The 22,774-nt window shown below is 54.4% G+C and overlaps 7 protein-coding genes across 7 annotated transcripts; 5 read left to right on the top strand and 2 right to left on the bottom strand.

Annotated features, from left to right (window-relative positions):
- On the top strand, positions 1–4,826 carry VTJ04DRAFT_2509 (uncharacterized protein; the record flags this gene model as incomplete). Its single annotated transcript, XM_069360306.1, has 2 exons — positions 1–2,857; positions 2,917–4,826. The coding sequence occupies 2 exons, from the start codon at positions 1–3 to the stop codon at positions 4,824–4,826; spliced, it is 4,767 nt and encodes a 1,588-aa protein (XP_069221030.1).
- Positions 4,827–5,523: 697 nt separating this feature from the next.
- On the bottom strand, positions 5,524–6,715 carry VTJ04DRAFT_2508 (uncharacterized protein; the record flags this gene model as incomplete). Its single annotated transcript, XM_069360305.1, has 5 exons — positions 5,524–5,595; positions 5,742–5,859; positions 5,961–6,066; positions 6,194–6,270; positions 6,345–6,715. The coding sequence occupies 5 exons, from the start codon at positions 6,713–6,715 to the stop codon at positions 5,524–5,526; spliced, it is 744 nt and encodes a 247-aa protein (XP_069221029.1).
- Positions 6,716–7,238: 523 nt separating this feature from the next.
- Positions 7,239–8,054, top strand: VTJ04DRAFT_2507 (uncharacterized protein; the record flags this gene model as incomplete). The annotated part of the gene is made up of 1 exon (XM_069360304.1): positions 7,239–8,054. One exon carries the CDS (start codon positions 7,239–7,241, stop codon positions 8,052–8,054), a length of 816 nt encoding a protein of 271 aa, XP_069221028.1.
- A 3,964-nt stretch (positions 8,055–12,018) lies between these two features.
- On the top strand, positions 12,019–12,810 carry VTJ04DRAFT_2506 (uncharacterized protein; the record flags this gene model as incomplete). Its single annotated transcript, XM_069360303.1, has 2 exons — positions 12,019–12,165; positions 12,244–12,810. 2 exons carry the CDS (start codon positions 12,019–12,021, stop codon positions 12,808–12,810), a joined length of 714 nt encoding a protein of 237 aa, XP_069221027.1.
- Positions 12,811–12,845: 35 nt separating this feature from the next.
- VTJ04DRAFT_2505 (uncharacterized protein) lies at positions 12,846–16,107 on the top strand (the record flags this gene model as incomplete). The annotated part of the gene is made up of 2 exons (XM_069360302.1): positions 12,846–13,294; positions 13,362–16,107. The coding sequence occupies 2 exons, from the start codon at positions 12,846–12,848 to the stop codon at positions 16,105–16,107; spliced, it is 3,195 nt and encodes a 1,064-aa protein (XP_069221026.1).
- A 1,858-nt stretch (positions 16,108–17,965) lies between these two features.
- Positions 17,966–18,719, bottom strand: VTJ04DRAFT_2504 (uncharacterized protein; the record flags this gene model as incomplete). Its single annotated transcript, XM_069360301.1, has 2 exons — positions 17,966–18,244; positions 18,507–18,719. The coding sequence occupies 2 exons, from the start codon at positions 18,717–18,719 to the stop codon at positions 17,966–17,968; spliced, it is 492 nt and encodes a 163-aa protein (XP_069221025.1).
- An 872-nt stretch (positions 18,720–19,591) lies between these two features.
- On the top strand, positions 19,592–21,741 carry VTJ04DRAFT_2503 (uncharacterized protein; the record flags this gene model as incomplete). The annotated part of the gene is made up of 3 exons (XM_069360300.1): positions 19,592–19,606; positions 19,691–20,191; positions 20,245–21,741. The coding sequence occupies 3 exons, from the start codon at positions 19,592–19,594 to the stop codon at positions 21,739–21,741; spliced, it is 2,013 nt and encodes a 670-aa protein (XP_069221024.1).
- Between the last annotated feature and the right edge of the window lie 1,033 nt (positions 21,742–22,774).

The following is a 22,774-nucleotide window of genomic DNA, read 5'->3' as shown; positions in this document are numbered from 1 at the left end:
ATGGCGAGACGGCCCAGGGTATTCAGGGACACTTACACGCCCGGTGGTGGTGGACTGCTTTCAGTCATCGTGCCTCCTCATTGGGCTTCTCAGCGAAGCGCTACCATTGTGCTGAGGCCCATCCCGACGGAAATACAACCATGGGATATCAAGCAGTGGCTTCAGAATTACGGCAATGTCCAATCCGTCGAGTTTGAGCATGGCGGCCGTACCAGTTCCATCAAAGTGCGCTTTGAACCTCCGCCCTCCGACTTGGGGTTCATCCGCCACGGCGTCTGCAAGATACCCATCAACGACAGCTACTCCGTTTGTCGCGTTGAGTTCCCACACCTGCCGGGAGAGACCCCGACCTTGAGAACACCACTCGGCAACTTTTGTCCTGCCTGGGCCATGTTGAGGCCTGAGAAATTTGCCTTCGGCGTCATGCCTCGGCCCGCGACATTCATGCCCAAGAGAGAAATCCCTCGGTCAGGAAGCGAGCTCAATTTCGCAGTGGACTTTCAGCAGATGAAGTTCATCATTGGTTTCCCGCTCTTGGTTGCAGGCGCAATACAACGATACCGGCTCAGTATCAAGTTTGGTATTGTCCGCCGCATCTCTCGGACAACGCATGAGGGACAACCCGCACTAGTGATGACACTTTCCGATCCTCCGTTTGTCCAGCTCAAAGATGAGAAAGGGATTGCATCGGACACAGGCCAGAGGTCATGGAGAGAACTGTGGAGAAGGGCCATTGATGTCAAGCCCGCGGGTTCAGATTCTCCGGCAACACCCGTTTCCATGGTTGAGGAGAACAGTGAGGTTGACTTTGGCCGCTGGACCACTTATTGGTTCGACCTGGATGGGCCGGCCACAGAGGCGTGGTTTCGGATTGAGTCCCATCTCTCAGACTGGAATCTCTTTTCGGTTGCTCGAGCAAACTTTGACAAGGTCCCCAATAGGAGCCCAGAGCTCTGGTCTTTGCTAGGTGAGGTAGGCCCACCCCCCAACTCCTCTGACCTTCCCAGCAACACGGCGCTGCTCTCATTGACGCCGATAATATGTCTTCCATTCGACGTCCGCTACCAGCTCGAGGTCTGTATCTCGCGAGGCATCTTCTCCGAGTACGAGATTGGCCGAGAGTTTCTCGAGAAGCTCGTGGAACTCTCCGAACCCAACATGGCTGGTCTTTGCCGGGCACGGGCGGCTTTGGAGTATGCAGCAGATCAAGGGCATCCGATCCACAATCCCATGAGCCTGTTCGAGGATCGCGGGGCGATGACGTACTACCCTACGTCTATGCATATGCCGTCCTACTGCGCCTTGATGCGGAAGATCACCATCACGCCGACAAAAGTCTACTTCAGTACGCCAACTGTGGAAACAACCAACCGCATCATCCGCCGCTATGGGACCGTCCGAGACAACTTCATCCGCGTACAGTTCACAGACGAGCTGACTGAAGGTCGACTCCGGTCATCAGACCCTCACAATCATGAGCATCTTATCAGGGTTTTCCGTGTGTTTCTGCATGGGATCCGCATGGGCAGGTGGTGCTGGAAATTTCTCGCCTATGGCAACTCACAGCTTCGAGAACACCAAGCGTTTTTCTTTTGCGAACCCGATGACGGCTCAATAACCTGCGACGCCATGCGGCAATGGATGGGAACCTTCGACCACATCCAAGTCGTTGCCAAGGTTGCCGCTCGTCTTGGGCAGTGCTTCTCGACGACTCGTCTTCTCACCACAATCTCGTCCCCCTCTATCGTCAAAATCTCCGACGTCGAGAGAAACAAGTTCTGCTTTACTGACGGCGTCGGGAAGCTCTCGCCCACATTGGCCAAGCTGATCTCTGTTGACTGGGGCGTCACGCCGACCCCGTCGGCCTTCCAGTTCCGCATGGGAGGGTGTAAAGGAGTTCTCGTGACGTGGCCAGATGCCAAGGGCATTGAAGTCCATGTTCGGCCATCCCAAGAGAAATTTCCGGCTCAATTCAATGGATTGGAGATTATCCGTTGTTCTCAGTTTGCGAGCGCGACCCTGAATCGCCAGACCATCGTTCTCCTTTCGACCCTGGGCATCCCAGATAAAGTCTTCACCGACATGATGGCTGAGCAGGTAGCCAGCTACGAAGAGGCGATGGTCAATGAAGCAAAGGCCGTGGAGCTCCTCACGAGCTTCGTTGACGAAAACATGATCACGAACACCATGGCTTCCATGATAATGTACGGTTTTATGCAGACCAACGAGCCCTTCTTTCGAAGCGTGCTTCAGCTGTGGAAGGCCTGGATGTTCAAGGGCTTCCGAGAAAAGGCGAAGCTTGTTGTCTCCCAAGGCGCGTTTGTGATGGGATGTGTCGATGAGACGGGAATCCTGAGGGGTCACTTCGACGACAACGGAACCGAAAAGGGGATGCGGGACAAACTTCCACAGATCTTCCTCCAGATTCCCAACGGCAAGGACAGTGGCACCTACCAAGTCATCACGGGCGTGTGCCTGGTGGGACGCAATCCGTCCCTTCACCCAAGTGACCTGCGCATTGTCGAGGCCGTCGACGTGCCGCATTTACGACACCTCCGAGACGTGGTCGTGTTCCCGATCACAGGCGACAGAGACATTCCGAGCATGTGCTCCGGTGGTGACCTAGATGGCGATGACTTTTTTGTTGTCTGGGATCCCAGGCTGATCCCGCGCGGTCCAACACCCAAGGCCATGAGCTTCGAATCGCCTAAACCTATCGTTAAGAAAAGCCCAGTAACAGCAACCGACATGGCTGGCCATTTTGTGCAGTACATACAACATGATAACCTGCCCCTGATCGCGCACGCGCATCTGGCCCTGGCGGATGATATGCCGGATGGCGCATGGGATCCGAAATGTAAGTTGTTCTCCTGATTATTCTCCAGGGAGAGTGTCTGACAGCCTTGTCATTCATAGGTCTCAAGCTCGCGGAGCTACACTCGACTGCTGTCGATGCAGTCAAGAGTGGGCGGTTCGCGGTTTGTGATAAACGACTTCAACCCTTCAGGTATCCCCATTTCATGGAGAAACCGAGGGCGAAGACGTATCATTCGACCAAGGTTCTCGGAAAGCTCTACGACATGGTGAAAAAGGAGACTTTTGACAACAGCGAAAACTATAAGGTTCCGTTCGACAACCGCATCCTGAGGCGTTATCGCTTGGACAATACCATCCTGAAGGAAGCCCGAAAACTCAAAACCCAATACGACGTCGCCATGCGCCGTGTCATGGGACAACACGAGATCCGCACCGAGTTCGAAGTCTGGACCGGCTTTGTCATGACAAAGCCCCGAGTTGGGTCAGACTACAAGGTCCAGGAAAAGGTTGGGCGCGAGGCAGCCGCCTTGAAGAATCAGTTCCGGGACTTGGTCCTCAAGACGATCGCCGAGCACGGCTTTGACAAGCTTGAGTTTGTGGCCGCCATGTACCGGGTGACGTGGGAGGAGACACAGATTGCGCTGCATGAGTCCCGCCAGCCTCATGTAAGGCCAGACGGGACCGTTGCCCGGCGGAGGGTTACTGCCAGAACCATGCCGCTTCTCAGCTTTCCCTGGCTGTTCCATTACGAGCTGGGGTGCGCCGCTCTTGGGAGGGATAATGTGCTCACGACCCTGTCTGGGCGGGTGACTGCTCGTCCGGGGCGCGCTGCAAAAACTTCTGAAGCCCTAGGAGTGGGAGAGGATGGAGATGAAGCAAGCGGAATGATCGACCTTGCGAAAATGGGTTACACCAAGACCGACGACGGTCAGGTGATTCACCACGGAGAGATCGTACAATTGTTTCGGCACCAGGACGGGGATGATGATCCGGTTTCCAAGAGCTCCAGCGGTCCCCGCCGCCGTCCCTTCGCTAATGACGTGGATGTGAGAAGGGCAAATGTTGAGCTTGACTATGGTAGTGAGAGCGAAACGGATGCCGCTAACCCTGCGGAGACGATGAGTTTGGCATCGGAAAGCGTATTGAAAGCCGCTGATGACATATCCTCGCTGGTGGATCTGAGCACGACCATGGATGATATTGACAATGGCGATGGGCAGAACGAGTCATCTGAGACAGTGAATGGAGGGACAGGTTTCTCGGGTCATGCTGCGGATATGGCGCTTCTGGATCCCACGATCTGGGACCTGAATGCTTTTCAAGGGGACGACGACAAATGGGTGGAAAAGAACGGGGTGGTTACCGCGCCGGCAGGTGTCTCGAGCGCCACCGCAGGTTCGATTCCAGCTTCGACTGCAGCGTCGACTGTTTCGACCCACGACGGCAAGGCACATTCCGAAAGGGCCTCCTCCCCGAATTTACGCTCAAGCATGCCCGAGACAAGCACCAACGGCACTCTGACCAGCCCTAGCAAGACATCGGCAGAGAGCGACGAGAACGGATGCCTCTCCCCGGTCCGATACATCCCCATTGTTCACCTCAGGGATGGCTGTTACGGATATGGGAAGCCCATAACCGTCGCTGGATTGTGGGAATGGAGGACGGGTGACGATGGCCAGGTTCAGGATGGCGATTACTGCGATGATGGTGACGGCAATTCAGGCGACGAGGTCTGGGATGAGTACTTGCGGCTGAAGAGCTTGGGTCATCCAGTCAACAGTGGACAGAACTCTCAGCTCAACGGCAAAGCCAACCACGAGGAAAATCAGAGCCACATGAAGGAGGAAGAGGGTAGCGGCGAGGACAAGGAATCTCGCCACCTGAGCGAGACTGTTGCCGACCGATCCTCCGACTCGGACTGGGAAGGGGCGGAGTTTGAGGAAGACGTGATCGAAGTAGTGGAGGAGACAGTCCTTGAGAGGGCGGCGAGGTTTGTGGCGGCGGAGTGAACGATCTAGGCACCCATTTCCGCTAGCCTCCTTGTTTGCCGAAAGGCCCTGGTAAGGCGTGCCCACTGCGGTGGGAGGCCATTTGAGGATCCGTTCTTTGCAAAACGATCCCATTTCTTTTTTGGAGTCAAGGAGCAGCTATTATTACTGCTTGCTCGTAGTTAAAGATGGCATGGGGTTCATCGAGAGATGGGGGGAGGAAAAGAAGGGATTGAGGAATGGCTTCATGCATGCCTTACCTTACCTTGGTCCTTGCAGCAGGTGGATTTGGAGGCAACGATTTCTATCTGATATTGTTGGCGAGGGGGGATTATTGAGTCGAGCCCTGGCTGGCTGGTTGGACGTGAGAAGGGAGAGGTGGTGGTGAAGCGGTTGCGCGTTGATACTGTAATCATCGCTAGTGTGTTTCTCTCTCTAAAGACATGGAATGGATGAGATACCAAGTCCGCAACTCGATCACCAAGTCAACTGATGTCGTCTCTTGTTGTCATGTCAACTGTGTGTTGTATCCATGACAACAGTGGATCCAGCTACTGCGAGTACAACACAACATCGCAAGTCAATATAGGCATCTTGATCTCACAATGGTTGTCCAGGAAAGCTTAACTTGATAGTTGTTGATCCAGACTTCTATAGGGTGTAGTAGTATTATGTAGCATCCTTGAGAAGACCTTATGGAATAACAGAAGCTGGCTGATCACCACCTCTTGACACAGAGGTCCGTACGTATCACCCATTTCTCGCCGGCTGTTACCTCTCTTGCTTCGTGCTGTTTTGACGGATGTTAAAAACAGTGTGTTAATGTTCTGGATCTCTTGGCTTTTGTTTGTATGAGTCGGAAGAAACGAGGAGGAGGGACAACAAGACTAAAAACTAAAGATTTATTATTTTGAGAACAGACACAGGCCGACTTACCAGCAAACAATCTTGCCCATGTTTGTGGAGGAGGAGCATTCCTGTTTCGAGGCTAACGGCGATCTCCTCTTTGGCGGAGCGCCGGTCGTGGGGATAGAAGACGGTCTCGCCGCCGATGCTGAGAGCAGAGAAGAAAATTGAGAGTGTGAGCATGGACGCCAAGTGGAAGTAAAATTTTGGGATGAGGGAAGTATGGAAAATGTATGCAAGTAAGCTTACCAGCCGTCTGCGGGGGACGTGAGATAAAGGAGCAATGTCCATGTTGTTTTAGCGGAGAGGGCAGGGGATGAGCCCGTGGAGAGAGTCACATTGTTGCTGTCGTCGTCTGGTAAAAAAGGGTCAGCATCTTGAACGATATGTAGGTTGGTACGTAGGTAGGCATGTATGCATGGCAGATAATTATCCCCGATCAGGGGGGATCTGGACGAGCTACAGGCTGCGCTTCGACATACAGTGGGCATCAAAGAACTGTCCCGGAGAGTACCGGTAGATTCGAATATTCGGGTTAAGGCCAACGACCTCGCCACCCCTGTTTGCGTGTTTGTCAGGAAGGTGTTCTATGCCGGGACTATAAGCGTGATATTTGTTTATCAATCAACTCACCATAAATGCGCCAACTCGTTTCTCAACACCACCTCCTTCAAACCCGTCTCCGTCCACAACCGGTTGGAAAACGTTGGGTCGTCGATCTGGTAGCGGTCGTTGACCCGCACCGCCTCACCGCGCTTGGGCTTGCCGGGTGTGGTGACGAGGGGCAACTCGCTCAGAAAGGAAACATAGTCGCGGCAGAGAGACCGTGGCCAAAAGGAGCGCAAGACGACAATGGTGCCTTCAACTATGGTCTCTACCTCGAGATCGACGACGGGAAGAGGTGGTTTGAAGGGGGGCCAAGAGGGTGGGGTTTTGACGGGTTGAGGGGCGGAGGAGGGCGGGCCGGATGCCTTGGAGCGTTTGTCTTTTTTGTCTTTGGCCATGGCTATGAGGTGTAAGTTTGGGAGGTGAAGTCTCCAGTAAGGTATTAGGTCTTCTCAAGGTGAGCCCCAGGGATGGTCGCAGCTGGTTGATGTTTCGTGGCTCAAGGGAAGGAGTAGAAGAGACAAATGATGGGACTTGAGCTGTTGAGATGAAATGAATGCTGTGAGTTTTGATTCAAGATCTTCAAGCCCTTTAGAACATTCCAACCCAAAATCAGGAACTTGACACACCCCTCACACATATACGTACGGTCAAAGCCACACTTCGGGTGGGATTCATTTTGACTTTGAGCAGAGAGAGGCTCGAGGTGTGCGGGGGAGGTTGCATCTTGGCGCCAAGACGGGCGCTAACCAATCCTCATATCTCTTGGCAAAGCTTGGCCGGTCAATTTTCAACCTCATCCAACTTCAAATCGAGAAAACTCACTGAACAACATTTCCACCTCTTGGTGTGAGACTTGGTTTCTAAACTCACACCGAGAGCCGAGCATCGACACAAGTCACTGCTTCATTACTAGTCACAATGATAATCAAGTGGCTGGTCAGCACAGCCTTCGGGATAGACACCAATCCTCCAGACAAGAACAAAACACCGACCCCACCAACCTCAGTATCCTCATCAACCTCGACACCACCCTCAGCATCAACAAACCACTCCACAACCTCCCAATCCACAACCACTCCTCCTCCTCAACACGTCCTAAGCCATGCTGACCTCGACGACCGCCCTCCCTACCCTCCCGTCTTTTCGGCGCGCTCCCTGCGCCAGCTCGGCCTCATGCTCAGCGGCGCCGGCTTCTTCTACTGGTCCGTCATGATCTCGCGCCGGGCGGCCGTGCGCCACCACCTCGCCTCGCAGCTGCGCTTCTTCACCGGCCACCACGAGTACCTCATCCTGCGCGGCGTGGGTCTCAAGGACCTCCCCGGCTACCTCGAGATGCAGGCCAAGCACTACCCGTCGCTGCCGTCGCTCGCGCAGCGCCGGGAGCCCATGCTCGCGGCGGAGGCGCTGTCGCTGGCGTCGCTCAACTTGATGAGCTTTGCCATCATGGCCGCCGGCGGGTTGAGTTGGGCGTTTGATATCTCGTCTTTGGAGGATTTGCAGAGGTACTCGAGGAGGTCAGTCGCGAAGTCGGTGGGGAGGAGGTTGCAGAAAGAGGTTGAGAAGGAGGAGGATGCTGAGATTGAGAAGGCTGAGCAGGAAGTGGCCGAGTGGTTTGGGAGGACGTTTGGGTTGATTGGTGTACCTCCGGCGACGGAGGAGGGACAGGAGAAGGAGAGGAAGGAGGAGGAGGGAAAAGAAGGGACGGGGAAAAAGAAGGGGTGGTGGGGGTTCTAAATAGGAGGGAAAAGAGTCAGGTCATCGAGGATTTGTGTACGTGGTGTAGACTGTTATGGCATTTGTACAATAGATAAACCATGTGTCTCTCTTCTTGCGAATGAATAAATACCCATCTAATGGCTCGGCCAGCGTGGCAGAAAACAACCTTCTCATCACTACTCTCAGGGTTTGGTTCGTGATGAGATGAGCTCGATTTGCAACGGAAGTAGAAAGAAATATCGGATCAAAAAAGAACAGCGAAAACCACAAAAAGCTCACCCCCAGCCCTACTCCCGCGCCGCTCGAGTAGAGGTGGAATGGTTACGAAAAACCCCGGTGGTTTTTGCTTCGACACGACTGGGAGTCGAACCAAGAACGTTTTCGATTTACGACGTGGGCGTGCCTGGCGAATCTAGGTGCCTCCCCCCAATACCGCTCGACCACACTCGGGTGTCACCATTGAGGGGAGGCGGTTGGTGAGTGGTGCGAGACGTGTGGCTTAAAAAGCGCGGAGGCCAGGAAGGTTCTCAAGGTGCCTGAGATTCCAGGCTGTGGAGAAAGCTTGGACATTTACACCCACAATTTGGGACACGGCCTGACTTACAGTGCCATGAGGCAGTCCAGATAGAAGGGCCTTCGATTTGATGATAGGTACCCTTGAGAAAGAATATGGGTTGGGCTCACATGTCGGAGTGACTGTGCCATCTGTGTTCTGGTAAGCATAGGGCTCGGGACTCTCGACACCCAATATCAGTGTCATCCATCCCTGGCTCTATTTGGAGGCTGAACAACACAAATGATGGCTACGCAACACAACTACCATAACATATCTAACTCATCTCAAGCGTCCAACCTCCTGTCCGCGTGAGTAAGTCAGAGAAAAAGCTCAGATTACCGTCCTCGATGCGAGGTAGCAACCTGAACCTCCAAATGCCGTTCAGTTTGTCTGTGCACAACTTCGAGGTGCTGCACGACTTTGGATTTGTTTCAAGTCCAAAACTTCCTTGCATGTTCCGTGTACATCACTACGACGACTTTTGTTTCGATCGTGTTCGGCTCATTCCGAACTCCGGGACCATTTCGGCGCAGCCTGGCCGGCTCTCTATACCTGTCTTCAGGGTCATGAACCATGTGTTGAGCTGATGTGCTGATGTTTCGAACATCGGTCCGCTAGCTCTCCTGGATGTAATACTTAGTTAATTTCCCATCTTGGCAGAGTCAATGGAAACTGAGGACACTTGAGGGATGATTCCATGGATACATCAAGGACCTCATAGCTGTGTAGCATGAAATCCTAATTGACAAATATGAAGGGAACCCGAACAACCTCTCATTCCATTTCATCTCGGACGAGTCAGATAATGACAACCAGCACAACTACCCCAGTTGTATGAGAAGGAGTAGACATAAAGCGGGAGAGAGATGATACCCAGCTCTTCAGCCCCTTGCCGGTATGGTTCGGGGAGACATTGCTTCATCATGCCACACTCACGGCAGATGCTGCTACTAGGTAGTACTACGTAATCGGCACTTCCCCAGAATGTAATAAGCCGCGTATTATAGCCCTAGGGTCCCCGCCTCACGCTACAGCCAACGGCCGCCATGTTACCTACCTGCCTGCAGCTACCGGCGGCTCTGTCTGTCTGGATCGATCACACCACGGTTGAGCGACCCGCGTCTGTCTCATAGAGCATTTTGCCGCGTTTTGACTCCGTAAGACTTTCATGCTGCGGGGCCAATCAAAGCCTGTGATCCAGACGGTTTCACTAACCAAACAATTCCAGCATCCCTGAGGCGGATTTCAATGAGCGCATCGGAGATGGTTGGATGCTGGGAGGATCGAATGAGGAGGAGCATGGAAGGACATAGCTGCCTTGGCCTGCCTGCACGTCTTCTCGCCTCCGAGGCCTAAGCCATCTCTCTCTCCTGACCGAACAGACAGTGGCTGACGGCGGTGGTGTAACGTTAGATACCTGATTTTTGTGGAACTTGACAAAAAAGACAATCTTCCTGTCAAAATGGCCTGGTCAATTGCCGGACGGGCCGATGATGGTAGGGATCAAGGGTTTCATGACTTGGTGGTTGTGGAGATGTTGAGATATGGGGAACGCGTTGAGGTGATGGAGGGGATCTATGTTGCTCTTGAGATATCTCCATAACTGGTACCTATGTTGTTTACTTCTCTGGCTACCTCACGACTCAGATGACATGTCTCTGGCTGGCATTGCGTGGCTTAGACCCTCCGTTGAGAACCGCACATACAAACCCTTACTTCTAAGACGTGGGCTCTTTGCGTCGTCGTGTGTCCCATTACAGCCGGCCTTCTAGACAGGCCGGGCTGGCCTTTGATCTAGGCCTCGCGTGGGAAAACCTTGTACTCATAGTGACACCTGCGTGGCCTTTTTGTCAGGGGGATGCTGTACATACGATTGACAGCTCATCCACAGAGACAGCCGACGCCCAGCGCGTCAGTGCCTCTTCGCGAGGAGATTCAAGGTTGGGCCTTGCGTCTGTTTCCGTTCTGCAGGGAGAACGGATTCTGGAGATCCGTCCAACTACCGCTGGCACCGGGGCGTCATCGACTTAGATCCGACTGACTTGCGGGGGAACTCTGTCTGCCGTCTAGATGTCCATCAGCTGGCTGAATCGGGCAAAGATGGCCAGATGTCGAAACAATTCCCTCCGAATCTCAACTTTTTCAATTGGCCTTCCCGTTGCAGGCTCAGTTTGTGACCTCATGGCCGCTCTATGTGGTCGATGACGTCCGCCTGCTTCCAACGTGTCTTCGCAGCGTCACAACCCGGCTGGGGCGCGTCCCTTCGGAGCTGTTGCGGAGGTGCTGCATCCCCGCGATGCTCACAGAGAGGGTCCAGCTTACTGTGCAATCAACTAAGTGGCTGGCCAACCAACTCCAAGCGTGTTCGAATGAGAGGGCGGTAATGGGAGTATATTTCTGACATTTAGCTTCCTTCATGCCCAGTCGTGTCCCACCCGCAACGCTGAGGTATCCGGATGGCACAGAGCGGAGAGCCGCAGAAGTCATGAGCCGATTTTCAATTGGTGGTACGTAGCGACGAGGATGGACTTGTTGACTGTCCGAGCGGAACTAAGGGTTCGCCCTAACTTGGTCGGCAATCTGAAACACCCGCCGGGGCAAAACGACGCCTTGTCCTCAGCAAGGTTGCGTGGGCGGTTTAAGCTCCTTCGTCGAAGCCGGAAACAGGTTCTAGCGTCGATGATCGAGAGGTGGAATTTTCTGGGACAGCAACCCCAGATTATACCTGAGCTCATCGGCCATCGGGTGCGATTCGTGACCAGGTTGCTTGACGTCGATGAATGCTATGGCTGCTGGTTTTGGTGCTGCCGCTGCTGCATGCAACGTCAGACTTTGTTTGTCGTGCTTCCAAGGTTTTGGCGGGATTCTGGGAAATGCAGCCTCTGACGACAACCGACATGCGATCCAAGTTATGCGCACAAGAATGCCGAAACCAGGAGCTCGGGGACAGAGATCACACACTGGCCGGCTGCAGGAGGGGGCGGCGCTGAGAGCCAATGTGTCCAAAGTTCACAGTCTAGATTCCCAACACACCAAAGAGAGTCTCCTGGTTGTCTCGAGGGATGCAACCTCGAAACAACCGGCCGCAGCGGCTGTGGATGTTGTCGATGTTCGGAGGCCAATGGATTCGGAAGCGTCCTGGTGAAAGCGGCCAAGAGCCAAAATCGCTGGATGAGGGTTAACGCGGGAACTTCACCCAGGTGGGGCATGGGGCTTTCAGGATTCCTTCCGGATCGGGAACTTATCCACGGGTGGAGCTGACGCGCCTGCCCCTGCAAATCCCACAGGAAGGAAGCTTCATCGCGCTTGCAACACCTGCAACAAGGAAAGCTTGGCTGGGTCTGACCCTGCTTGAGGCAGGCGCAGTGCCGCTCTGCGCTCCACCAAGTCCCATCCGAGCCTTCCCAGGCATCGGGGGAATCTCAAATGACGACAGGAGCAGTCGACAATTTCCCAATTTGCGATTTGATTGCAGCCCGTACTCCATACGTCCACCGCGACCGTTTCCGGGCGGAAGCTGCCAGGAGCCGCTTCTCGGCCTCATCCGAGTCCATCGACTCCGTTTTTGGCCCCGTTCCTTTCATGTCACGAGCTTCCTCTCTTTCCTCAATTGCTCGCCAATCTCGCGTCCCCGCGTCTCGCGCATCTTAGCCGTCCGTCTGTCGGCGTCTCAGATGTATTCGGCGGGACTGGCAACCTCACGATGGTCTACGCCTGGTGAAACAACACGGGAAACAGGCCGCCCATCCATTCATCTACCGTCCGCTGAACCACTATCTCCTCCGGACTAAGGGACTGGATCGAGAGCCGTGCTTGTTCTGCTGTTTGTTGCCATCCTGCTGGCTGGCTGGCGCGAATTGCATTTTCCTTGTTTTCTACTTTCCGGATCCAATTCCCTCTCTCCGGATCGGAGCTGCTTCCGGCCTGGTTTTCGTCACTTTTTCACCCATCCACCCACACCTCCTCTACTCCTTGGAATTCTGCCTTCGACGGCACCCCTGCTCCCCTTCTCGTTGTTTACCTACCTCCCACTTGTCCATCTTTGCTCAATTCACTTCCCCGGATCTCTCAACTTTTCCTACCGGCCCTTTCAACGACCTCGTCCTGCCAGGCGTCCGTTGTCTTCCGGCCTGCCCTCCGGCTGTACAGGCTGGTCTCGCCAACTTCTTCATATCCACGCGTGAGGTCCCGGCTGTCTGCGGTATGGATAAGCAGTAGCAACCTCCGAAGTCGTCACCCACAGCCGCGCGACCATGGGCAACGCCCAGTCCAACGAGGCGCCCCGGAGGACAACCCAGAGGCTGTCGAAACCGAAGACGGGCAACCCCACCTCCTCCGGCCTCCTGAGCCCTGGGTTCTCCAGCAGCACAAGCCGCCGCCGTTCCAAAGCTCCTCTCCCGAATCCCCCGGCACCGTCGCCGACCAGCGCGTCGACTCCAACTACAGCCTCCCCAGCGGACGCAGGCGATGGGTTAGGCCGGCAGTTCGACAACATAGACTCTGTTCGTTCCGCCCCGGCCTCCCAGAGAGAGTCGAAGCGACGGAGTTTGTTCCTTTCCTGGTCATCCAAAGATGCCGATCCCACTTTGGAAGGTTTCGGGTCCGCGCCATGCTCCCGAATGCTGGACAGGTTTAGCAGGTCGAGCAGCTCCATGACGTACGAGGCTGCGGTCGCCTATTATGGCCAGCAGACGTCGGAGAGGTAGGTTCCGCCAGCCCAATCTTGACGTACATAATATTTCGTGGCTGACTGTGACATGTTTACGCAGCCGCCTGACAAAATCCGAATCTCGAGTTTCGTGGAACTATGATATGACGTCGTACGAAGCAAAACGCCTGCTCAGCTTGGCTGATGATACAGGATTCGAGCAGGCGGCAACCATGTCAGAGAACAGGATGGCTGGAGTTTCGGAGAATGCATGGAACACGTCAAACCCGGGGCAAGCTTCGAGTCTCAGTCGCACAAGTTCTGAGGTTTCGTTGTACATGCCGGTTCGCCGGCGCTCGATAATCCAGACGCCTGGAGTGGCCACCCGCTCAAGCCCGGACCCCGAACCCGAACTCCCACCATTACCCCGGCCAAACGTTCGTTATAGTCATCCCCCAACACCCAGCTTGTCCCGGCAACACTCAGTCGAATCGTACCGAAGCGGCATCACATCAATGCCGCCGCGACTCGAGGACCCCGAGTCCACACAACGCGTGCTGACGCCATGCGAGGACAAATACCTGTCCATCGGTGCATTTAAGCTCGGGTCCCTCCGCATTACAAACGGCTCTCCGCCTCGGACCCCAGACGGTGGCAGAGGACAGACAGGCAACACTTCACGGTCTGGACAACTTGATGCGCTGCAGGACGGCTTCTTTCCCGTGGTACAAGCTTCCGGGACACAAAGTCATGGAACGGATGTAACAGCAGAGGCAGAGCCGCAGGCCCGCCTCCAATATTCAACTCACATCTCATTGCCCAGCCAACCTCCGTCTGAAAAGCCCCGGTCGACTAGCCCGACGCTGCAGACGACATCCAAACCCACAGCTTTGGAGGCCAGCTTGTTCGACGATGAGACCCAGCCAGAGTATTCATCAGTCGAGGTTTTGGATGTCCGCTTGGACCCAAATGCAAAGTCTCCCCACTCCGAGGTTTCCAGAAATAGTGCGGCCAGCAGTGTGCAGAGAACCGACAGTGGTTTCGTCTCAACCATAACGAGCCCAGCGTCCGATACCCCTAGCAAGTCGCTCACTAAGGCAGACTCTGGATACAGCTCAAATGTGTCACTTCGGTCATTTCAGTCTCAGAGCCAGCAACGCGAATCCCCGAGTGAGGAACGGGAGCCCACGCCGCCGCCTGTTCCTCCAAAGGACCCGATATGGCTTCAGGCGAACCTGGTGAAACAGGATGGTGTCATTCGCAAGACTCCGCATAACCTGAGGGAAGTCCAATTGGCAAGCCCGGTCAGGTCGGAGAAGCAATCTCCCCAATCGGCTCAGAACCGGGGGCCGGTGTCTCCGCTCCACGATATGCGCAGTCCAACCAGCGTCAAGTCCGCATCGTCAGGACACTCCAGCTCCGTGATGAGTGTTGGCGGCACCACCAAGAAACACAGCAGGCTGCACCGGTTTCTGAGCGGTACTCGCAAGGCAGTTTCTAGCGTGCCTGCCTCCCAATCGACTATCGTCTCTGGAAGCGACAGCAGGACCCCTTCCCCTCAACAGGATTTGAATCGGAAAAAGACCAAACACGCTGTTCGTGACCCTCTTAATGCCGCGAGAAAGCTGGGATTGAGGTCACGTCCGAGCAAGGAAACTCTGAGGACTATTTTCAGCGTGGGAAGCCTCGAGACAAAGTTCGAGAACGGATCCAGCTCTGCTCTGAATGCGCGCGGCGGTCCGACAGACACGAAAGACGGCCCTCGAAAGCCCGCTGCACAGTCCATCCCGAGAAAGCCGGTCCCAACTCCCAAGGAGCCAGCGTCGGACACAACTAAGGGATACGAAAGCGACAGCGGAGCCGCCAGTGCGATGGCTACGGTCCCAACTGACTACAGCACACCCATCCGCTCCCCAACACCGAGAGGCAGGAACTTTCCGCGTCTCAACGCACGAGAAACGCCAGCGCGTAGCGTTTCCGAGATCGACCTCTCGCGCGTGTCAATGACCCTTCCTTCTCCTCCGCTTCCCAGCCCCGTGGCCAAAGCCCTCGACGCCGAGAGTAAAAAGGCAGCCCAACCTGCCCGAACCACCATGCCGCCCGTGTCACTCCGAGTACCGCCTCCGCTGCGGCCTAATTCCATTGCGAGTCTCAGCCGGAGAACCAGCGTGGAGAGTCTTCGGAGTCATCCCACAGGGCTGCATAGCAGGACGAGCATGGAGAGTATGCGCAGCTACTCGTCGAACCAGCCAAGGTTGCCAAACAGCGCGAATCTCCCAAGGCCAGCCAGTGAGGTATGGGTGTCGGATCCTCGCCGCCTCGACGCTTCGCGGCAAAACCAAAGCGTACCATCGTCGCCGTATTATTCCGAGGGCTGGGAATGGCGGATGGGTGACGGTGCCAACCGCCCTACATCCCAGATGTTTAACGGCATGACCAGTCGACGCAACTCGATCACGTCCGTCCACAGCGAAGGAGGTTATTACCCCGGCGCCGGCTCCTCGTCGTGGAGCGTCCGCACGTCTCAGCCACCTCTGCGTTACCGCGCGAGCTTCGACAACGGTCAGCCTGGGTATTACCCGCATCCTCAACGAGGATACCCGCCGTCCATGTCCAACGGATACACAGCAAAGCATCTTCACAACTACTCTTCATCCCAAGGGCGATTTGACCCGGCATCCGTCTGGGTTCGAGCACAGGCCGCTGCTGCAGCCGGGCAGTGGTACCAGGATGGCGCCAGGCCTCCGTACGTGCCTCGTGGCCGCTACGGAAGCCGAGGCGCATATGGGTATGGGTATCACCCACCGTATCGCGTCCTACATAGCTACAACTCGCCGGCGTATAGGAATGCGCCAATTTGGGGCTGAGCGAGTTCAAGGCTGCGAAGATTTTGGATTTTTTTCTCATCATGATGCATCACACAGGACGCACTTTTTCTTTTGTCTTTGATTCACAAGGTTCAAAACAATATGGGATGGATTTGGGCCATCGCATGAATGGTATACCCCGAATTGCATGAGTGGCGTTTCGTGCGATTCTCTCTTTCGGCTTTATCTTTTATCTCTCCTTCAGTCTTGTTACGGCGACTCTTCGCTTGATGCGAACTGAGGACCGTCTTTTCCTTTTGATACCACCAACATTTTCGAAATCATCAGGTGTTGGTCCGCACAGACACGCGCACATGCACGCGAATACATTCCTTTTTACTTGTATCATTCATTTTGCCTATTTTCTAAAGGCCACGGGATACCAGATGGAAGGAACTGGGATTAAATTGAGGGCTAATAGATCCATTGGTACGTAGGCAGCCGGTGGTTTGCCTGGGATACGATCTCTTCTTGTCTTATATACCATATACACCTATATACCCCAGGAATGGTGGGCTCAGTTGCGTTCAGCGTTTCGGTTGGTTTGGTTTGGTTGAGGTTTGCTTGTGACAATCTGTATGGGCGAGGTCACGGGTGTTGTATCACTTTTTCAAAAGCCGTCAGGAGAATCTGAGAATGAAAGCTGATTCCGATTCTGCTTCCCCTGTGTTGACGAGCTCTCGCTCTGTCTTTTGAGGTTTTAGCCAGGTTCGTGATGTTGCTGGACTCTTGTTCAGTTTTGTTCTCCCACATCCCCTGCTATTTTCGTCATGTTCCGTTATTCTGACGCCGCACATGCGCCAATCACACTGATATGGGTATCACTCCTCTCGTTTGCCTGAGTGCCTAGTCAGCGGTTTGGTTGTTTGTGTGTTGTGTATCACGATTTCTCCGGTTGAGGGATACAACAAATAAGGCTGGGGATGCTGTTGAGCAAAATGCACCGTTGAGCTTCAGTTGGAGGCTGAGAGCAGTAGCACGAATGACAAGCCAGTGCTTTGCCATTTCATGGTAACCTGCGTAAATACATATGTAGAAAGAGACCAGTGTTGTACCAGCGAATGCTGTGAGGCCCGTGTTGTGAAGAGCTGATGTGTGTTTGCTGGAATTAAGTCTCATTAGTTTGTTGATGGGGACACGTAATCTAGCCCTCAGCACCTTTGAAGGATTCAATCCGACTCCTGAGAGCTGATTGTCTGTTTGCTCCTGTGGATGTGGTTGACGTTCCGACAACGGAGGGAAAATTTTTCTCCCGGTCTTTTACAAGCCTGGGGCTCGTTGCCCAAAGTGGAATTGTGAAAAATCAATGGCGCAACGGAAGTGGGAGAGTTCTTCGTTTGATGGTGTCGACGTGCCCAAAAAATTGAGTTGCTCAATCATATGATATCACACCGCATCTTGGGCTTGAGGAGGTTGGTTGGGGGTGGGCTTCTAGAAGGCTTCGATGAATAGGTCAGGGATCCCCTCCCTGTCCTAACGGGATTTGGCAACCTGGCCGTGGGGGAACAAGCTTCTTTTTGCATAGAATGGGGAATTGTGACGAGTTGCGCGAGAGATTTTGTCTTTGGTTGGGTTACGTATGAGGTGTATGGACGCGTGAGCTATTAGTTGGTGGCGTCGAGGTGGTTGGTGAGTTGGCAAGCCGCCATTGACGTCCTGGGGTGGTCCCGACAGAACACACGATGAGAAAGTAACGAGAAAGGAGATGGAGCAACCCAGCCTGATTGTGCTGGCGGAGTGGCTGTGTAAGTGAAGATACCGTTCCGGTCAGTCAGGTTGCAACATCACCACTTTGACGTTGCGCTGTGTGGTCCATGTGGCTAGCTATCTACCTGGTAGGTCAGGCACCTGTAGGTACCTAGCAAGGTGATGTCTCGACCGGGGAAGAGGCGGGCACAAGAGCGGGGCCGCGCCGGGCGCGGGGCGATGCAACGGGTGACAGGTGAGTTGAGGCATGTCGAGGATGGCTGCGGTTGCTGCTGCTGCTGCTTGTGCTTGCTTCCAGGTTGAACCGTTTCGCAACTAGGGCCACGAGCCCATCGAGGTTGCGTTCTCCTGAGTTGCTGTTACACAGGTTAATTTGTGCAACCTGGCGCAGCTGCGCGCGGAACAGGTGAGACGGGAGTCGGTGGTATTGCTGGGGCGAAAAAGTTGTCCAATCTGCCATCGGCACTGGGTTCCTGCTCAGAGATCTTTGGGCGACTCAGTACTGCATGGAGTAGTTCCAGTTAACACCTCACGTTAGTTCACCTGGAATTATCATTGGACCTTCAGATTTTGATCAAGCGTAATTGATTCGTGGGCGGGCTCAAAATTCATCAGCATGGCCGCAAAGAGCTGGCTGGTCGACTTCCACGTCGCCGGCAACCTGATCTCTTTTGGTGTGAGAATGCAGTCACGTTCCGTGTGGACAGCACACAGCCACAGCCGGCTCCGCGTTTCCCGCAGCGGGTTTTGGCGGTCGCTGTGATCCACGGCGGTGCCGAGACCACCCAGGGAACCAAATTGGCGATAGGGCTGATGGCGTCCGCGTTTCCCGTCGGATGCAACCCCCTCTTTGCTGTGGCCCTGAAGTGCCCAGCCGTGCCCCAGAGTCTGGATTGGGTGGACATGCTGGCGTCGACGGTTGACCGAGTCCGCTCTGTTTGCACAGCCAGGTTTGGGTCTTCGCCGCTTGAATGGGAGTGCAACCTTCGATGACGGGGACTGATGTGTGGGTGTCCACTGCTCGAGATTGATATGGGAAGGATGGAGTTGGACGGTGTATTGATGAAATGATAGGGGCTGAGCCGAGACAAAAACACAACCTGTGTATTAGGGCTACACTGGGAAATCTCAAACATATTCGGTCACTTTATTCTTTTTGTCCACGGCGACGGGAAGATTGATGGCCGCAACAGTGCGGATGCTGAATTCGAAGTCCATATTCTTGGACTCGGCAGACCCAGAACCCCGGAGTCCCCAGCGAGGAGATCGAGGCCAGCCGGCAGGAACCCAACAGGGGCCTGCTGGCCGCTGGACAAATCAGGACAGAGCTTGCTCATCAATGGCTGCCCAGAACGGGAAGCCGCCCCACACTGCCGGAATCTCGTAACGGGTCGCTGGTGCTGGGATCCCTGCTGCCTGGTTGCACTCTGGACGCCATCTTGGGTCAGCACCGGCTTCTTGCTTCTGCTTTTCCCCAGACCTTTTTCTTCCTCAGGCTCTCCTCAAATTCAACCTTATTTTTTTTTTCAGATCCAATCCTATTCCCATCCCTTTACATCCGACAACTATTGTCCTAGCAACGCTGTGCCGTGAGGTTGGGTCCGGTGCTGTTGTGAGCAGTACCTTGAGGCCTAAATCAGTGTTCCCACCACCACATCCCAAAATTTAGTAGAGAAGCTCCATGTTCTGACGTACTCAACACCTCGACTCCTCGTCCGTGAGGCTGCGGTTTAGTCGAGGACTCGGCCCGGCTGCCAATTGATATCCTGCCGTCAGAATGGTGGGTTTCAAGGTACGCATCCATTCCCGTCTTTCGTCCATAGCAGCTCTTTTTTACCTATGCTGGCGAGAAACTGACCCTGCGCCCACATGACAGTTGCGCCGCTATGAGGAGAAGAGGTCGAACTTCATCCGCCGCATGACCACCCTCGGCTTCAGCTCCCCCAGATACAGGCGCCATGCTATGCTCGAAGTCATCATCGCCGCGTTGGCGTGTAACCTCAACACCATCACGGGTGTGGCTGCCATAGCCAGTTTCCACGAATGCTTCAAGCGCCATGTCCGCCATGTTTACGACAACCTCCGAGGCAACGACCCACTACTCTCTCGGGAAAAGTTCGAAAACTTCATGAGGAAGACCCAGGGACTTGCCGACGAGGAGATTATGGACTCCGCCGACTTCGAGGCCTATACATGCGACGAGTTCTTTTGGCTCTGGAGCAACAATGAAGCAGCCTGGCGGGCAGGAGGGAAAAAATACCATGAACCCGTGGACGACTCCCACCCCATCAGCAACTACTTCATCAGCAGCAGCCACAATACCTACCTCGAGGGAAATCAGCTTTCCTCAAAAAGCTCAGCAGAGGCCTACCGAGCTGTAAGTGCAACTTTCACCATTTTGATATCTGACCATCGCTCACACAGTCACAGGCTTTAAGCAACGGATGCCGCTGCATCGAGATCGACGTTTGGAACGGGCCCGTTCCCCGCACACCGTCCAAATCGCCACATCCTAGCGAACGAAGGCCCTTCTCTGCCGGATCCGTGTCTCGTTTAGCTGGCGATACCCTCGAGGTCATCATGGGGGCTCGCCCCAGTCGGCCGCATAGTCGCAGTCCGAGTGCCGCACAAACAGCGTTTCCTCTCACATCCCCACGCGAGAGCGCCACAACTCTTGATCCGAAAGACCTGTGCGAGCGTCTCGAGAGATCAAGGGACTCGCGGTCGTCCAGGTCCATCCATAGGGTCGAACCTGTCGTCCATCACCACGGAACCATGACCTCTACCGTTGGCTTCCGTGAAGTTTGCCGCGCCATCCGGGAGACGGCCTTTGTAACCAACCCGCTGCCCGTCATCGTCAGCCTCGAGGTTGGCGCCGATCGGGAACAGCAAGAGATTATGGTGGAGATTATGAAGGAGGAGTGGGACGGTCTGCTATTGGATGCCCCATTCGATTTTTGCGATCCCTACCAACAACAGCCTCGGCTACGCGATCTCTACAACAAGATCTTGATCAAGGTCAAACGCCTGGACGATACGAAAGCTGACGGAGAGCCTGAGAGAGGCCGCAGTCGCGGCATTTCGTCGATCCGCGCCAAGCCCCCTATTTGCGAAGCCCTCGCAGCCCTGGCCATCTACACGCATAGCGAGCACTACGAGGATGAAAAGTCCCTCGGCTCTAGGACACCAAGTCACATTTTCAGTCTCAGCGAGGATAGCTTTCTGTCGCTGACCACGGACACGTCAAAGCTTCAGAAAGTCCTTGCTCACAACCGCGACTTCTTCATGCGGATTTACCCCAAAGGTTTGCGTGTGGACAGCAGCAATCCAGACCCCAGCTTCCACTGGCGGCGCGGGGTTCAGATGGTTGCCATGAACTGGCAGAAGACGGACGAAGGCATGATGTTGAATCACGGCATGTTCGCCGGGACCAATGGTTGGGTTCTCAAGCCCGCCTCGTTGCGCAGCGACAACACAGCCGAGGAGCGGAAACAGGAACCACGCATCCTGGACTTGCGCATTACTGTTCTCGCTGGACAGTTCCTGCGCAAGAACATCGGGTTTGGTGTCACCTGTGATAAGAAGTTCCGTCCAAAAGTCAAGGTTGAGTTGCACGTCGAGAAGGCCCAGAAATCCCTGGATTATTCCAAGGAGACGATTCCTGCGCGGACGGACAACCCCGATTGGGGGACGAGCCCTCCAAGCCTGGACTTTCTGGGCGTCCACATCGCGATGGAGGAGCTCAGCTTCGTCAGGTTTAAAGTTACCGATAGCGCAAGCAACTTTGGCACCGAGTCCGTCGCATGGGCTTGTATCAGGCTTGACCGCCTGCGCCCAGGGTATCGGTGCGTCGATCTCCTGGATCCATTGTCACGCCGACCTTCGGGCGGCAAGCTGCTTGTCAAGATTGACAAGGTTTGGAAGTGAGGCGGCCACTCGGTGGACACTTCCTTGCTTTTTTTGTCGTTTATATTGTGCTTCATGTTTGGGAGTGGGTCGGGTTGGCTGTGCTGGTCGCGGACAGTCGTCATTCATGGATCAGGCGTTTGTATGGAGATGTGTTCTTCTCGTTTTTTAGAGTGGTTCTCGGGCGGGTTTTGGATACCTACATGCGACGGCGTCCTCGGTTCACACCGCTCTTTGACTGGTACAGAATGTCAGCGAAGAGGGGGTTTTGGCAAGAATTTCATCATGATCATGGAGTATTGTTTTTGGTCTGGCTTTGGTGTTGAATCAATAACCTACCTATCACTTCATACAGCGAAGGATACCCACAGCAACAATGGCATATTTTTTTGGTAACTACGTCACAGATTGTCATGTTTGCTTTTGAATGTGACTGCATCTTGTCTGGACTGACGTCCCTATGCCGTGTCTCCGTTTGCGTTTACTGTGTGTCTGTTTGCTTTCCTGCATGCAAGATATGATGGTGTGGTTGGTTGGCTGGTATTTAGGTAACCCCCTTGATATAGATACACATTATCAAATGCAAGATCGGATCGGTATGTTGCCATGTGTCTCGTGTTGTCATCTGCATGTGTGATAGCCTCTTGTTCGTCGACCGGTGAGGGAATGGCGTTGGAGGATGAGTCTATGGGTAGATTTCCGACGGCCTGCTTGCCGCTTTCAGTTCCAAACAAGAAGTGGTGGACGACCAGGCCCTGAGGAAACGGTGGATAACTGATCTCTATATTGGTGAGGCAGTTGCATAGAATGGTTGTCCAAGACGCAGCCTCTAATGGACAAATATATAGATATAGATATATATATATTATTTCTCCTACTCCGCCATGCCCTTGGTCAGGGCTCGTCGGTCCTTCTTCGGCTAGTATACAGGAAAACCGTACCCGTAGGCCGGGTGAAAAACCTGTAACCCTCCTTTAGAACCACAGATATAGGAATCCAAAAAGCTACAGAAGAAAAGGAAAAGAGTGGCTAGGCCAGTGCCGGCCTGGGGGCT

Source organism: Mycothermus thermophilus (assembly GCF_041956435.1).
Source record: "Mycothermus thermophilus strain CBS 625.91 unplaced genomic scaffold VTJ04scaffold_2, whole genome shotgun sequence".
Taxonomy (NCBI): domain Eukaryota; kingdom Fungi; phylum Ascomycota; class Sordariomycetes; order Sordariales; family Chaetomiaceae; genus Mycothermus; species Mycothermus thermophilus.
This window is presented reverse-complemented; position numbering and strand designations above follow the sequence as displayed.